This window comes from Anguilla rostrata, chromosome 17 (genome assembly GCF_018555375.3).
Source record: "Anguilla rostrata isolate EN2019 chromosome 17, ASM1855537v3, whole genome shotgun sequence".
Taxonomy (NCBI): domain Eukaryota; kingdom Metazoa; phylum Chordata; class Actinopteri; order Anguilliformes; family Anguillidae; genus Anguilla; species Anguilla rostrata.
This window is the reverse complement of record NC_057949.1, coordinates 27,135,747-27,151,912: the sequence shown is the minus strand read 5'-3', so window position 1 is coordinate 27,151,912 and position 16,166 is coordinate 27,135,747. Positions and strand designations below refer to the sequence as shown.

Genomic DNA, 16,166 nt, shown 5'->3' with positions numbered 1-16,166 from the left:
TAACGGAGCTTGTTGCAGAAAATGGTTGCATCTTTCAGATGCATGATCTAAATGACTTGGCCTCTAGATAAGGTAGCCTATGCATTTTTTATAGCATAGGCCTATATCTTTTTCTGACAATCATATAATATGATTGGTATAAGCCAGGTGTCCATTCTTCCATTCGGAGTATAGGCTACGTGCTATTTCTCCTTAAACTGAGCCTTGCAAAAGAACATATAGACCTAGCTTCGGAGAATATGATGAATACCGCCATCATTTCAGGATAAATCAATTGATCTTCAAAGAAGGGTCGTCTTGGATAGTTAAACGTTTGCTTGATTAAAAACTATGCCATTTGGATAAGATTCAGTGGCCCCGATTCATAAACCGTTTTTTCTTGATGACTCAACTGGTAGGCTAATCAGTAATTTAATTCGTATATTTTTTAAAAATTAATAATTGGCCAAAACGGGTTTGTTTTGCCGTCTTAATCTCGGTGAGACTTTCTCGCATTGATGAGATTAAATAAACAGTTCCGTTTTGATGTGTTAAACTCCTGAAGTTCTTGCCACAATCCGAGTGCGGATTCAGCGGGCCCTTCAGATATGCTGAAACACGTATCACTGAATAATCGTTTCTCTTCGAGTAGCCTATGGAGGTAAAACGGTACAGTGTAATGCAATTATTTAATTGTGGCAGTCAGCAACCCATTATATCACAAATCACTTACTGTTTTTCCTCTGCTAAAAGGGCATCACAAGGATCAAGGATGTTTCCTGGAAGCGTACACTGAATTCTCAATAGGCAATTGCGTAATATTGTTTTAATAAAAACCTTCTCCATTACATGGATGTCAAGGGAAATCAAGGCAAGGATTATATGGAAATAAAGACAAGAAAGAATGAATGATGTTAGACAAGGTCACAGTAAGCTTTTTCCTTTTGTGTAACCTCATATGTTATTGTTTCCCTTAAAACAAGAGTAATGCCAATAGCCTAAAATGACTACTCACTCTACATCTTCTATAAATGAAATATGCAGACCTAAAATATGAAGAGGGATTGGTTTTCAAAGAACTATTAAAAAGGTGTGTGGCTCAGCCAACATCATTTCAATGAATTCGAACTAATGTTCGAATTGGTTTCACAGAATCAAAATATCTGTGAAATGAAATCAGCTTCCTCACCTGTAGTTTATTTAAACAAAGTAGACAAAAGTTACTTGCTGCTACCTAAGCACATCAAAAGTACTACAGTTGAAAAGCAACTTCATCTTTAAGCACAAACGTTTCATACAGGTAAAATAATTTGGTACGTGCAATCTTTTACGAAAAATAGTTATTCGTGGCATACATTGCCTATGGACATGGTTTAATTTGGTCATTAAATACAAGTTATACATTTATTACACACATGTTCACATGATATTTAAATGTACAGTTGAATAGAAAATTAATTTCAGAAGTTAAATGATTAAGTTAGGATGTACTCTTTTTTTTAAACTGAGAAACAAAATCAATATGAGTTCTTTAAAAACGGAAGGAACAAAAAAAAAAAACGAAAATGAAACGATCATCTTTTATCTTTAAAGAATCCCTTATCCGTGCTGCTCTCCTTGATGGTCACAGTGAGAAAGTTTGATGTCACATCCGTCACAACAACCTTCTCAATGTTGTTCAGACACGGGGTCCAGGAGTCATCAGAGGGCTCCGCAAATATCCTGGCGACTGGAATTTTGGCACGAATTTCGGGCTTTTCCCTTTGTGAAGAGCTGTCGGATCCATGAAATGCGCTTTTTGAAAGGTGCAGTTTGGGCTGAGCCAGTATGCCACCTGAGCCCTCTTTAGTCCTGCCATGGGGGAAGTCCAAGCCTTTTCGGCTGGGCCCACTAGCACAGCCATAGTTTATCGTACCTCCACTGGGTGCATATCCTAGCTGCCTTTTGACATAATTAGAATCCGAGTGGTGCCTCTGAGGCAGTTGTATAACACTCAACTTTGAGTTTTCAGCCTCGGGAAGACCGTGTTTAGCAAATTTGGATGGCCCAAAGTTAACCTGGGCGTCTGACCTACTCGTCTTGCCGGGTTCGTGGGCTGGGCAGATATTAGAACTGTCTTTGAAACGTAGCTTCGGCTTCGGTCCCCTCTTCTTGGGCGCCGAGACGAATCCTTCTGAGATCTGCCGTGGCGTTCCCATCGATCGCTGGCCTCGCTCCGGCTCCGGAGGTCTGACCCGCACGCTCTCCCCTCTGTTGATACTACTCGGCGGAAAAATAGTGGGTACTATGGTCCTTAACCCTTCGCGAGCTCGCGGTGTAACGACCGGTTCCGGGACGGGATATGAAACCCGAATACCCCTGGTCATATCGCTCCTGAATTCGTACGTTTTGGCTTTCGCTTTAGCTTGAGCCTATGAGAAATTAACAACAAATGATTATCAGCCAAGTAGCTAAACATAAATAATAATGATTTCACAACATGCTAGCTACAGCTGGGCAAATTAGACTTTAGTCTAAATGTCGGAAAGGGTTAAATGAACTAGTCTGAGTCGGTAATTAACTCATCAGTACAGTCCTGGTCTATCATTAATATTTATAGTAGCTATACACCACGATAGCCCAGCTGCGTGTAACTGTTGTAGGGTCTATTTGCCAGCTTGGAGTTCAGTTACACAGTCACAGTCATTACACCGGCATAGCCAAATAGGGCTATTCAAGGCCTAACGGTAAAAGTTATTCGCAGTTTTTGCGACAAAAATAATAAAATTCCAACTGTGGGTCTTTCCCCCAGATACTAGGCACGAAGTGAATAATCGCCAGATATCTTAGTTTGTTCAACATATAGCCTACTTCTTGCCCAGCTAGCTAAAATCAGAAAAATCCAATCTGAGATTAATTTTGCTAGAGTAACGATTTCGCGATGTGACATGATATAAACAATTAGCTATCTTACCTTTAATATGAAAGTCTCCGGTTTCGGTCCCCTCTTTTTGGGCCCAAACAACTCCCTCTCACGCTCTCTGTAAATAGGACACTGGCGTTTGTACATGCATCTCGGTCTGTGCGTGTGTGGCTGGAAGTCCACGGCTAGCTACCGTTTACATTTACTCTAACGTTACCGACTACTAATGGCCTCCGCAGTAGCTTCCTTACCTTTCTTCAAAAGCAGCGAAAAGACGGGCGTCCAGGATGTTTTCCTCTGGTTCCCAGGTGCTATACCTATGCAAAACACGAGAAGAGGGCTGTCACAATCTAGCTACCAAGAAAAATGCACTGCAACGGCATTTTCGGCAAGCACATAGGAATACATTAGGAGCTAGCTGGGTAGCTAACTGTTTCATTAGCCAGTGGGTAGCCTATATTTTTTGATGGCAGCTATAGCCAACGAGCTAAACTGCTAGTTAGCTAGCCAGCTAGCGAGCTTTAAAATTGCGTCGAGCCAGCAAGCTGGATAGCCATCGTGATACAAGTGCAAAGCGAACTGATGCTGCGGAACGATCACATAATAACCAAATATAACATTCGTAATGTTAGTTAACAGCTAGCTAGTTAGCCAGTTGATACGGCAACTCACTTCTGAGACCAGCCCTTCCACTTCACCAGGTATTCCATTCGACCCTGCAAATGTGATTTAAAAAGGGGGGAGAAAATACTTTTTTAGCAAGACAGGAATGTCATGATGTTGACGTGCAAACACGCTGTTTGCATTATAATAGAATGTGCTGTGAATTACGATGGTTATCATACTCTCCGTATCCGCCGTTTGATGATGGATTCTGCTGCGAACACCCTTTCCCCGACAGCCGACAGCTCCATGTTTACTTCTATCTCGCTTATATTTTCTCTCTCCACGTTCGCCTGCTTAATTCCAGACAACCCATAATACTCATACCAGAGAATACGTCATCACGTTTTAATGCGTTGCTAAGGGGGTGCTGTCGGTGGAGCCGTTTATATGGAGCACATTGGCTCAGCTGTTGCTACGTGTATGGAGTTGCAAAGTGTAGGAGGGGAGGTTTTAGATTTTAATCAAGAGGAAGCGATGGCTGTTCACAAAATATATCATAATTGAGTAGGCTATAGTGTAGACTATGTTCTGTAGGCCTACTCTGTAGCATTTTAACAAGTTAATGTGAGGTTGGTTTGGCTTTTTTCATTATTAGTGTAATCTAATATTCTCCAGCATTCAATAATGTTTATTTACACTGTAGGCTACCTATTCTGTTTGTTCTTTTTCAGCAACGTAGCCTACGTTAGCCTAAATAAAGCTAGGCCTTCTAATTAAAAGTAGCCTACATTGGACTATAGGAAATAATGTTAGTAAATGGAGTTAAACTGCTAAACAGTATTTGACATTCAAAATAATTATAACATTCAAAAATAATTGGTGACTTTCCAATTTGTAAATAATAGCCGTCCAGTAGCAAAACTGTATGAGACAACTTGGTTGTCTTCAAATTGGAGGTAATAACGATGAAAGGTATATTGCCATTTGTCGCTGCAATGAAATCAACAGTTTCATCATAATGTAGGAATTGGTGAAGAACGGTAGGCTATACTTAAAACTTCCGATTAATAGCCGATACTTGGTCATGAACTTTTTTAATATCCCAGTAGGTTATTTGTTTTAAGCGAAATGCAAGCTTGCCAGATTGCTTTCTTCTGTGAACGTACTAGGACACCGTTTGAAACGCAATTAATTGCATCCCTGCTACGAACTTGCCAACGCTGTTAAAGAAAATTGTCTTAAATTATTGGCGTGTCATAGCCTATGTGGAAAATACTAGAAATTTAATCCATAATTGGCATACCTTCATTTCTGACTTGGAAAAGTTGGAATTATGTTTGACGTCAGTCTACGGAATCGCGTTGCATTTGGTGCTATTGTATTCGACGTGACAAGGAATAAATTATTCAATTTTATGGATGTTAAATGTAAAATTTTGCTGCAATCTACCGAATGCCACAGTAGGCCTAGATGCGATCATTAATTCAGTCTAATGAAGTCTATAAGATAATTTGAAAAAGGTTTTTAAAATTTATTTATTTATTTATTTATTTAGCATGTTCCGCGTAGGCCTAGACGTTTCACAACTTCAGTATGAATTTAGAATCTACATCTAATCAAATAACCGCGTAAAAACATAAACAAACAAAACCGAAAAGAGATTTCTTGGACAGATTTCTATGAACAATTTATTTATTTACATATGCAGATGAACAGCGAGCCTTAAATAGCTGGTACTCGAAGACCAATAAATAAATAAATAAATAATCACGTTCCATTATCGAGCTCATGAATCACAGGCGCTTATTTGACACACTGCAATCATATGACAACTTATTAGAGCCAGAAAACATGGCCGTTACTGAATTATGACAGGCATAATGGCCTATATTTATTTTCAGATGCATGAAGACAAAAATAAAAAAATAGCCCAACCCCTTTGCTGTTGTCAACGCTTTATTCAGGAATTTAGGCTGCATTTTAATAAAAACATTTTAACGTGGATTGTATAATAATAATAATAATAATCCAGACTTATTCGTACAGAAATGTAATTTGTCATATAAAACATGCAGGTTCCAAATGGGTATTCATTTGTCTTAAAATTGATAATGAGATGCTTTTAACAGGCTAAATACATTATGGGTTCCGAAAACTGATTAATTTATAAGTCTGTTCGGGGATTTACAATGAAATCGATTTGGATTTTTTCACAAAAAGTCAGTACCGACAGCATATTAAATTGTGTAATAAAATAGCTTCTTTCCTTCGTTTGTACAGTCTATGAACATAATTTTAATTTATTTTGTAGATTATATTAATGTGAATGCGTGGAGAACTGTGTGTGTGTGTGTGTGCGCGCGCGCGCGTGTGTGACAGAGTGCGTCTGTGCATTCACGAGGGTAGTGATTAGTGATCATCTCAAGAAATAAACACAGTTATGAAGTAGTTCTATTGAATTAATAATACGTGGCAGGAACTTAAAACTACACAGATAACTGAAGTCTTCTGCTCTTACCTCGCATGTTGCTCAGTGCATGTCATAACGTTCTGAGGAGACTAGATGTTTCAATTACTCAGAATGTATTTAGTAATAGATAACACTAGATGTAAACCCAAATCGATTAAATGATGGTTCTTTTCGGGTGTATCTCCGCATCATTTGATATGGGCTGTGTTGGTAATTATATTGATTGTAATCAAGCTTGAACTAGCTTATGAAGATTGTACTAAGCCAAAATAGCACTATCCTATTTCTCACATGGCCTTCCGATGTAGGCTATTGACGTGTATTGTCCACGTTCATAAAAAAAGTATGAAAAAGTGCCTGTAAAGGTAGAAACCATTAAAATTGTACATGTAGCCAGCAGTACATAATTCTTTGGAATTTTTGTTCTTATAAAAGCTATGTATTAGTACTCAAATCGAACATTACTGTACTGTCGGAGTACATTTGGAAAATTTGATTCCTAAAGAACAAAAATGTACCTCCTTTGTACCTTTATTTCTGAAAGTGTTGTCGTCGTCGTTATCATAATTGTCATTAATTGGTCCATAGGCCTGCATACATACGTTTTTACTTTTTACAATAAATTTTTAACCCTTTTGCTGTCATTCTCTGTATACATATATTTTAGACGTTCGTGCAAAATAGTCTTTACCATTATGATAAGTTATGTTTCCATTATGTTATGCCATTCGCGTTTTATTGGTGAATGCTTTCGGACGTTAAATGCCAGAAAAGTGTCAGTTGTATTAAGTGTCTAGTGTTCATTTTTATATCACATTCATGTTATTAATATGAAATTAGTTTCACTGATTGGCTACAGTGCCGAGAGAGAGAAAGAGAGAGCGAGAGAGCAGTTGTAGCTCCACGCAGCGTCGCCATTAGCCTAATACATGTGCTCTCTGTGGAAATTTCATGCCGAAATTAAAAACCTGCACAAAAGGCAGTATGATTTCTGTGCTTATGTAGCGAAGCTATCGGCATAATTTTCTTCAGGCACAATTCAGTTTAGCAATTGATCTCACTGCGTAGCCTACCTCTATAATGTACTCTGACGTGTGTGACGCATATGCGAGGGATGCTGACGGTATAAGGTGGAAAAAGAACAGAATGCATTTCGACTGAAACGATACGGGACAGCTCGGCTATAGGCTACAGTATGTGGCAAATATCACGGTACAGAAGGACCTCTTATAAGGCCACTACGGTCGGAGAAAGCGGACAAACATTAAACCATTTGTGTGTGTATTTTGGTTTATTTCAGTCGCTAGGCTTTAGCGTAGCCTACACCGTTCTGTGCTACCCCAGACAGAAACGTCTAGGCTACAGCCTATGAAAATCCACGGAAAGACGGCCTGCAGTGAGACAAAGGCACGCACGAACCAGTGTGCTCATAATCGAAAACATAAGAAGCAGCCTAATTTATGATGTTCGGTTATCATTCTAATCCGTCTAATCCGACATTTCGATATGAAAGAGGCTCATTTTTGTAGTCTATGTCGATCAGGCAGCGTACTGAAACCGTACACGAACATCCTTATATGGTGCAGTGGGTGATTCGTCTACTTGTGACTGCAGTGCGGCAATGGCGACAACCGTAAATGGGTGCAGCCGAGTTGTTAGAATATTATTGGTTCGGTGGTTTCTGGGCAACCTCCTTCGCCGTGAGTTCGAGTGTCAGAAACTACGCGGTGTGCTTTATTTGAAGAACAACGCCTATAGCGAATGAAAAATTCTTAAATCTCCAAATAGGCTGCATTTATGACGTTATTCACTACTTCAAAATGACATCCTTGTGCTGTCGGGAGATTTAGTAACCTTGTGTTAATAATCAGGTGCATAGCCTATTTTCTCATCCCTTATAACATATTGTTTTTTCCTCACCTAACACTAAAATCGACAGAACTACAGAGTGCTGCCTCTGTGATTTAAAAAAAAGACATCTCTACAGAGAGTGAAAGCTGTGATCTGTACCGAGATTTGTGGTTCAGGTGAGGTTTACATAGGCTAGGTCTATATACTATATATGGCCCATTTGAACGTTTTAGGTGCTCAAACCACTACCCTAACTATTTTAGAACCACCTATGCAATCTAGCTATATGTCAGCATAACAGTCAAATTTGAAAAATACATTAATGTAATGGTATCTGCCTGTGGTAAAATGGTAAAGGAATATATGGTATTATGTTCCATTTAGAAATTAAGATATGATCATGCGTCCAAATACATTTTTAAAATCTGGTTTAGCCTACACATTCTGTACCGTAATTATAAAGGGCCAAAGTGATCTGAAAGGATTATGTAGGCTGTGCATCTATTGTAGATCTATTGCTTAACATACTATAAGGACCGTCACATTTAATTTTCTTGCAAAGATTTAAAACATTTTTTTATTATAGGCCTGTCTGAAGAATGTGCAATAATGGTATCATTGTGACGTCAGTCTTGAGGCCACGACACACATGCAACATTTGGAGGCAATGCAGATGGGTAATTTTGCCCACAGAAATGAATGACGAAGACTGTTTTATCCACCATACTTAATTTCTTGGAGCCCACAATGTTCCACTCACCGACGTATGTCCTGTTTTCGTATTCTCCTTGCAGGCAATATTGTCCATCTAAATTGCATAGAACATTGCCGGTATATCATGGCCTTTTAAGCATGAAACACTAGGCTATAACTAGTCTACTGTAGCAAGACTGGCTCCTATTATAGCTTAGAGTACTCTATATGGTGATTCTAAAATCTAAAGTGCATATTGTGTGTGTGTCAGACTATGTCTGTCAGTGTATCAATTTGGCATCTCGTGACGCTTCGTAGCTCCTGCAGTGTGGTTGCTACACGGTGTAATATGTTTGTCATAATATGCATATTTATATACGGCAACCTAGGACACACAATTGGTTCAATGTGGAACTTTTCTCAGGAAATGATTTTGTCGCCTGTCTCGAAAATACCCTAAAATGGAAACAGGACGACATTAAAGTCACTGTAGGCCTACAATTTTTTCTGTCATGTTTAGTAGTCACAAATGTCTCACTCTGGATCAGCCAACGATATAACACTGGACTGTAATCACGTCAAGGTCAGATCTTTGAGCTAAGTGCTTGATTGGAAGCTCATCTCTGCCGTTTTAGTTACTAAGGTTTTTTTCTAGTCAGCCGCATTATACTACAGCTCGTTAAAATGGAAATCTGAAAATAACATTTCCATGTTTTTTTCTTTTTGAACTGTTTATGGTGTCAATTTATTATCATTTTAGGTGTCCTTCTTTTTTACGATAGGTTATTGATTCCCTCGCACAACGTTCTTTTCAATTTTGAAAAAAATATGCAGACCCGTGAGCAAGAAGAGGAACGTTTTTTTTTTCCGGGAAAGGTTGTCCGCTGCACTATTTGACAATTTAACTATATGTAGGCTGAGTGACTACGTAGCCTACCAGTTCTGTGCGTGATGTGGCCTATATGCGAGCAGGCAAGTGGCTAAATTGTAACCTATATTTTATTCAATTGTAGCCTATTATCGGAGGCCAACGTTTTTGCAGTCCATTTACACTCCAACATAGATTGATGTTAAGATATCTGTTTTCGTGAGAGTTGTTTCATGTATATAAACCCTGAATTGGACAAATAAAAAAAACTGACAATAGCCTATCCTAAAAGAAAAACATCGGCAATAATACTGCACCCCAATTTTAGACGTCGAACTGACGTATTTGATTTGACAGGTTTGTCAATGTGTTTGGCTACACAGCGCTGTTCGTCGATTGATGTGTTATAGTAGAACAATGGCGGGAGTGCGCCTGACAGTCTGCTCTTCGACTACAAGAGAAGCCATATTCGCCATATTCTCTGTCTTTGCAGCGAACGTATCGAAAGTAGGCTACATAGACCCAGAGGCCTGAGGATAAAGGAAATGTCGGCTACGCCTTCGTGAAGTCGCTGTGGTCGGGCGTCATAAAACGCCGCAGCTTTCAGCATTGCACCAAAAGAAAGCTTCATCTAATCATTGTAGACATGAGCCCGATTTCTTTTTTTTCTTGTGGGGTAAAGTCCGCCATTTTAGTTAATAATTATTTTGGCCAATAAAGCAATTGCGTAGCCTAAATTGCATTGGATTCAATTCATTCATTGCACTTCATTGCGGCGGGGTGGCTGATTTGTGACAGTATCCGGCTATTTGCATCGGCAGTGGAAGCCTGTCTCATGGAGTCGAATCGGTGTCGCCAACATCATGAGAGTGCTCGTTTAAATGGAATGAGAAAAGATGTAGTATCATGTAGCGCTACATGCACAGGTCGCATGCCGATTCTTGGTTATATATCACCAATTCGGCATACGCATTGAATGAATGCGCCCTATTCACAGTGGCATTCCAACATCCCATTACCCAAGAGCTACCCGCACTCTTCACCTGTAGAACGAGAGTGCGCATTGAAATCCTTAAAATAACCTAAGGATGTGATAAAATAATACTTATTTTAAAACGTATTTTTTGGAAATGCGCAGTAACCTACAGACCTAGGCTACTAAAATATACTTTTATGGGCAGAAAATATGTTGGACGAACTGTCAAATATCTAATAATATAATACATATGTAGGCTAGATAATGTGGCATAGCGATTTAACTACCAGCGCACCTTTCGGCGTACAGGTTTGAAATCGAGATAGGCGTTTACTTATTAGCGATGACAGAACTCTGAATGAACTGAAAGCAACTCAGGTGTGTTTAGTTGTAGCCTACTTATGGCCAGCTACATTTCTATGCCAGCCTCAAACCGTTCAACGGTTATAGCCTTACGTCGCTTGCTGCGTTCACAGCTCGACCAGTATGATCGACCAAATAATCTTTGCTGTCATGCCAAATCACAAATTTTAGTTGTCTCTAAGTTTTTGTGTTTGGTTATATGTGATATTTCATTCTACACATTTTTCAACCCGTTTGTGAATGTCCTTTCAACAGTTTCCAAGTGCATTTTAACGTTCTTACATTGAAACAATTATTTTAAAATAGGAAAGTTGTTACTAAGTTTTTTTTTTTCAGTTGTTTTGATGCATTGTAGCTATATAGTTGTTTTGATAATGTGGTAAATGCACCCCTCCCTCCAGCTACGCACTGCAGTTGCGTAAGCAATTAACGCAAATTTTAACAAACAGGTTTTGGAGCAACAAGTGCAATAAAACATTTTCAAAAAGGAAATTCAATACCATTTCCCCACAAATCGTTGTTTTAATAATCTAAGCTAATTAACACGTTTTTTTAAAGCATTATCTAGCAAAAAGAAATAAATAGGCTAGATTTTTCTCAACCCAAAGACACTTTACAATACACATAATTAAAACAAGATGACACAAAACAGAAAGTACAACTACAGCAGTAAGACGATACAGCAGCAGAGTATGGGGAAGGAGGACAGCGAGTGAGAGATGCAAGATGGCAGGGTGAGAAAGATAGGCGTGTGTGAGGAGGGGGGTGTCCAGGGAGATATGGGGGGGGATTTTAATTATATTTGAATAGATGGGGTTTGAGACAGGAAGTGAAAAGGGGGAATGAGTCTGAGTTCTGGACAGATGGGGGAAGTTCCAGCCTCCAGATTTACCTTAATTTTAGTTTTCTGACAGCTCCATAAACTACGCTGGGTCACTCCTGTACTTGACAGCTCCATAAACTACGCTGGGTCTCACTCCTGTACTTGACAGCTCCATAAACTAGGCTGAGTCAGTCATTCCTGTATCTGAGCAGTGTGGAAGACTTTAGGATACACTTGCAGTCTGTGGCTGCAGCTGGTGCTCATGCAGATGTCGGATCAGGATGTGATTGAGTTCGCTGAATGACGGAGAGCAGACGTTTGCGCAAAACCCTGAAATGCGTCAGCCCCCGTTGCGCACCCCGGATTTTATGTGACTGCTTCAGGGGTACAGAGGCGCTGCTGATCCATTTCGGGATTTCGTTCCAACTTCTGCCCTAAAATCATTAAGTAGCCCAACCATTGTTTTTTTATTTTTATTTAAAAAATTTTTTTTTTTTTAGCTCATCTCACATTTGAAAATGACACAAGATGCAGACTCTCCCACATACCCATGGTGAAAATGTTTTTGCTGCGGTCCGTTATAAGAGCATGCCAGAATCAATGTGTGTACAGCTGTTCATAAAATAAAGCCAGGATAAGTGTTTGGAACAGAGACCTGCGTGCACTCAAAGTTTCTACGGATTGGAGTTATGTACCCCTGGGCTGCCCTGGCCATTTTCACAAAATCCAGTCCCGTCCCAGATAGATTCCGTGCTCGCTCAGTTATGTGCTGTATGACAAATAATTTCTTCAGAAGGCCGTTGGATTAAAAGTAAATGAACTGGTTAAAATGAAATAAGATGAATTGGACAGGCTAAAAGTGCAACCACATGGTAACTGAGGGGAAATGATTTGTGGCTACATGAGCTGAACCTGCAGTGGCTTAAAATAAGTTTTTAGTTTGCAAATTATGGAAGTACTAAAATACACGTCAACCACATTAACTGACAGAGGGCCTGGCTCTACTTAATCCCAGCGTGCCCTGGGTGGTTTGAGGACTGGATTGGGGAAGCCCAGGTCTAAGGCCACAAAACAGTTGTTAGACCTGGAGTTTCATTTCTCCCCATTGAGTTTGTTCTTGCCCACGTTTGAGGGCTTTTTGGGGAGTTTTGTTCACCTCAGGCTTGGTCTTTGCCAAATTTCCTATTTCCTCTTTTTCTGTAAAAAAAAAGTTTTTGTGACAGTGTCTCTGTAAAAAAGTGGTACACAAATTAAATGGAATTCAACTGAATTTTCTACTTTCTGAAGTGCTGAAGCCCCAAGTTCTGTACTGCAAGAAATACCAGCAGTGTGGTCCTTATGTTCTGAAGTTGCTGCCCTCTGCTGGTTGTGTTTGGTCAAGGATCTCCAGCCCTGGTCCATGTGATGTGCTGGTTTTTGTTGTTCCTCAGCGTTTGATTGTCCATTACAGAACACTTATTTGATCAGTTAAAGCAGCTGATTACACAATGAACTGAGCTCACCTGGATTTGTGGGCCTTGGCTGCTGATGTTTGGGAGAAGACAGAAGCCAGCTGGCCCTGTGACTCTCTAGGACTAGGGCCCCCCCCCATCAACACACGTCCTTTGTTTTGTGTTGCAGCGTGTGATGCAGTGTAATTATGTGGTCATAGGCATTCCCCTTCACCCTAAACGGTACATTTGGTTCTTTCATAAGAAAAAATTAATTAATGCGGTTATGGTGATGGAGTTCAGACTGAGCTAATTGTTTACTTACTTCTTAAAAATGCTGTGTCTGAACTATGCTATGAAGCACTTTGGGCTGCAAATTCATTGTGTGAAAGGTGCTATACAAATAAAGTCAATTATTATTTGTTGTTATTATTGTTATTGTTGTTATTACTTTGCGCAGTTCTGATATTTGAGTCACATAAGCATGCTTGTTTCGGGTTGGTTTGAGGGACCGCTAGACAGCTCTCTGAAACAGATTTGACCTTCATCGTTCTGCGCACATCCTCTGCCTTTCTGTAAACCCCTGTTGTGGCAAACACCGTTATGCAAATCCACTGGAACTCCAGATCCAATGCGCCAGTATTACTGAAGATGGCTTTTCCCTGTTAGTCATCTGGAAGGGGTGTTGGTTTAGGGGCCCACGCCTCTGTTTCCTTTTGGGGTTTGGGTTTTTCCTGGTCTTCAGCACCCTTTCTGCGTGCTCCTTTAGGGGATGCAGAGCGACAGAGGAACGAGCGAAGAGCGCCTGCAAGTGAACCGTCCTCTAAAGAGAACCGGCGGTGCATCTGACCTTGGGCACTGACCTGAAGGTCACGGTTGCCGTGCAACAGCGGCAGTTCCAGGGTGAGTGCTCACTTTTCCCTGTTATTCCCTGTTTTTCCCTGTTATTCCTTTGGTTTTCCTGACATGACGTACAGCACATGCACACTAGGTTCCCAGTTCGCACAAGACATTACTGAAACTTCCTACTACTCTGCCGTAAGGGTTTTGGTGAATAAAAACATTGGCAATATGTATTTGTTTTTACAACCCCAAAAAAATCACATCTTTTGCGACATTTTCGCAACATTCCATAACCTAAGAGCTGTATTGAAGTCCTTATATGGGCTGGCCTTTCCCCTTTTTTAACATGTGGGCTACGACGTCAATGAGATGGGTCTCAAGAGTTGCTGTACCTCTCTGGGTACCCTGGAAGCATACTATTCCCCATGTGCCATGCTGATGTATCTATATTTATCATTTATCAATTGTTAGGAATTGATTGAAACTTCAAATGTCGTACCGTGGGATTGTTTCATAATTTAGTAGAAATCTGTCAGCTGTGCCTTCTTCGCACCAGACGGGAACCATTGGCTAACGAAATGATCTGTGTTTTCACTGTAACTGATGAACGTTGTTGTGGTGGCTGTCATACAGGTGCATGGCTCAGTTTGCCCTATTTGAGTCCTGTTATGTTGCTGATGTTGGCATTTAATTATCAGAGGGCTCTGGAACTCTTCATTATCAGAGATTATCACTCACTCACTCACTCACCCATTCCTTCACAATTCACAATATCATCAAAAATATTTCACATTCATTCCTCACGAGACATCTCTGAACATTAAAAACTATTCAAAACATTAAAATATATTCAACAATCGGTGAACCCTCCTTGAGCTCCCCTCTGAGATTACTCGTGTAGCATGAAACTGATGACACATCCAGCTGAGTCTGGAGACCGCCATTAGTTTCCCACAAAAACACCAGAAATCCCCATAACTATTCAATACTCACACAAGTCCTTTGAGGTATTTAGCAAATGAGCACTTGTCACCTCCAATGGAATTTAAATTTGCACAGCGTCACCATCTGTTTTTCATGATACATAATTTCAGAGCAAAGCTCTGTAAATTCACTTCTTTTTTTAACCCCTTTCTCATGTTCAGCCGGGAAATCATGTGTTGAGGGGCAGGGTCTTCAAAGTGCTAAAAATTCCAGCTTAAACCAGCCTGATTTGGTCAAGCTGATTTAAGCTGTGTGTCCGACACTTTTAGCCGGGTTAACCAGCTGTTCACCAGCTGACCAGCCCATATAGTCAGCTAGTCCACCTTTTGACCCCCAGCTTACTCTACCGGCCTAACCAGCTTTGAACAGCTTTCTCCAGTTATAGAGCAGCTGTGATCAGTCACAGACCAGCTATGATCAGCTGGAAGTGTCGGAAAGACTCATCTTAAACCATCTTTAACCAGCTTAGAATCCCAGCTGGTTTTGGCTGGTGTTTTCAGCAGGTGATGGGGGGGTGGGGGGGGGTGGGGATGGTCCCCGGTGAATTTTCCATAGGGTGTACCTCAATTCCTGATACATCACTTCCTGATACACACAGCCTCGCCCCCCCCCCAAACACCTGTCGTTTCTGCCCAGTCATCACTGATCTGGAGCCTGGTGTTTTTCACGCAGTAGCTGAGGGATTATGGGATGGCGGCAGGAGGCTCTGGCGCATTATTGTGAGATCACTCCGCCTCCGGGGTCAGCGGCGAACGCATCGCACGTCCTGCGCACTGGCGCTTCCCTCCGAGACGGGCGGTAGATTGTTCTGATGTGAACCGGTTCGCGTGTTTCTAATATAAGACCGGGGTGTGATATGAACGTGTGTTTCCCTGGAAACCACCTAATGAAGTGGTCTGTGCAAACGCACGACAGCGTAGTTCCTTTCAGTAGTGAAATCGTTCTAATGGCTGTTATTTCCGTTGTCATTTCTCTGAACTAGTACATCTGTAATATGAAAAGTGATTGTAGACTAAAAAAGACAGAAGCTACACAATGCAATTTCAAATTATTTGAAAAAAGTGTGATTGTGTCGATGTGTATTTATGTATGTACGTATGTATGAATGCATGCCTGCATGTATGTACTGTATGCATGCATGTACTGTATGTATGTATGTATGCATGTACGTACTGTACATATGTACTGTATGTGCATGACACAGGGATTTGGTGCTTGAATTAGAGTTGTGTGCAGTTCAGTTCTGCCAGACTGCAGCCCAGCTCTGTGGGACAGAAAGTTAATTCAGCCCTGTTGCTCTGCTCAAACCCCTGTCTGTGTGCAGTGAATTCAGCCGTTACTCTGCTCAAACCCCTGTCTGTGTGTGCAGTGAATTCAG

General features: G+C 40.6%; 2 protein-coding genes and 1 long non-coding RNA gene across 8 annotated transcripts in view; 2 read left to right on the top strand and 1 right to left on the bottom strand.

Annotated features, from left to right (window-relative positions):
* scpep1 (serine carboxypeptidase 1) overlaps positions 1 to 16,166 on the top strand; it is a 397,664-nt gene that overhangs the window by 39,316 nt on the left and 342,182 nt on the right. The window lies entirely within an intron of this gene.
* The window catches only part of LOC135243712 (uncharacterized), an 83,749-nt gene that overhangs the window by 6,215 nt on the left and 61,368 nt on the right, over positions 1 to 16,166 (top strand). For 5 of the 6 annotated variants that reach the window (XR_010326761.1, XR_010326763.1, XR_010326758.1 and 2 more), the window contains exon 2: positions 13,731 to 13,864. This is a non-coding gene — a long non-coding RNA (uncharacterized LOC135243712). Of the gene's footprint in view, positions 1 to 13,730; positions 13,865 to 15,460; positions 15,824 to 16,166 lie in introns of those variants that run through there. The other variant, XR_010326760.1, reaches the window with a different exon arrangement.
* cbx8a (chromobox homolog 8a (Pc class homolog, Drosophila)) lies at positions 791 to 3,905 on the bottom strand. Its single transcript, XM_064315707.1, has 5 exons — positions 3,727 to 3,905; positions 3,554 to 3,597; positions 3,133 to 3,198; positions 2,933 to 2,999; positions 791 to 2,390 (listed from the first exon to the last, which is right to left on the bottom strand). Exons 1-5 carry the CDS (start codon positions 3,793 to 3,795, stop codon positions 1,554 to 1,556), a joined length of 1,083 nt encoding a protein of 360 aa, XP_064171777.1. The 5' UTR covers positions 3,796 to 3,905; the 3' UTR covers positions 791 to 1,553.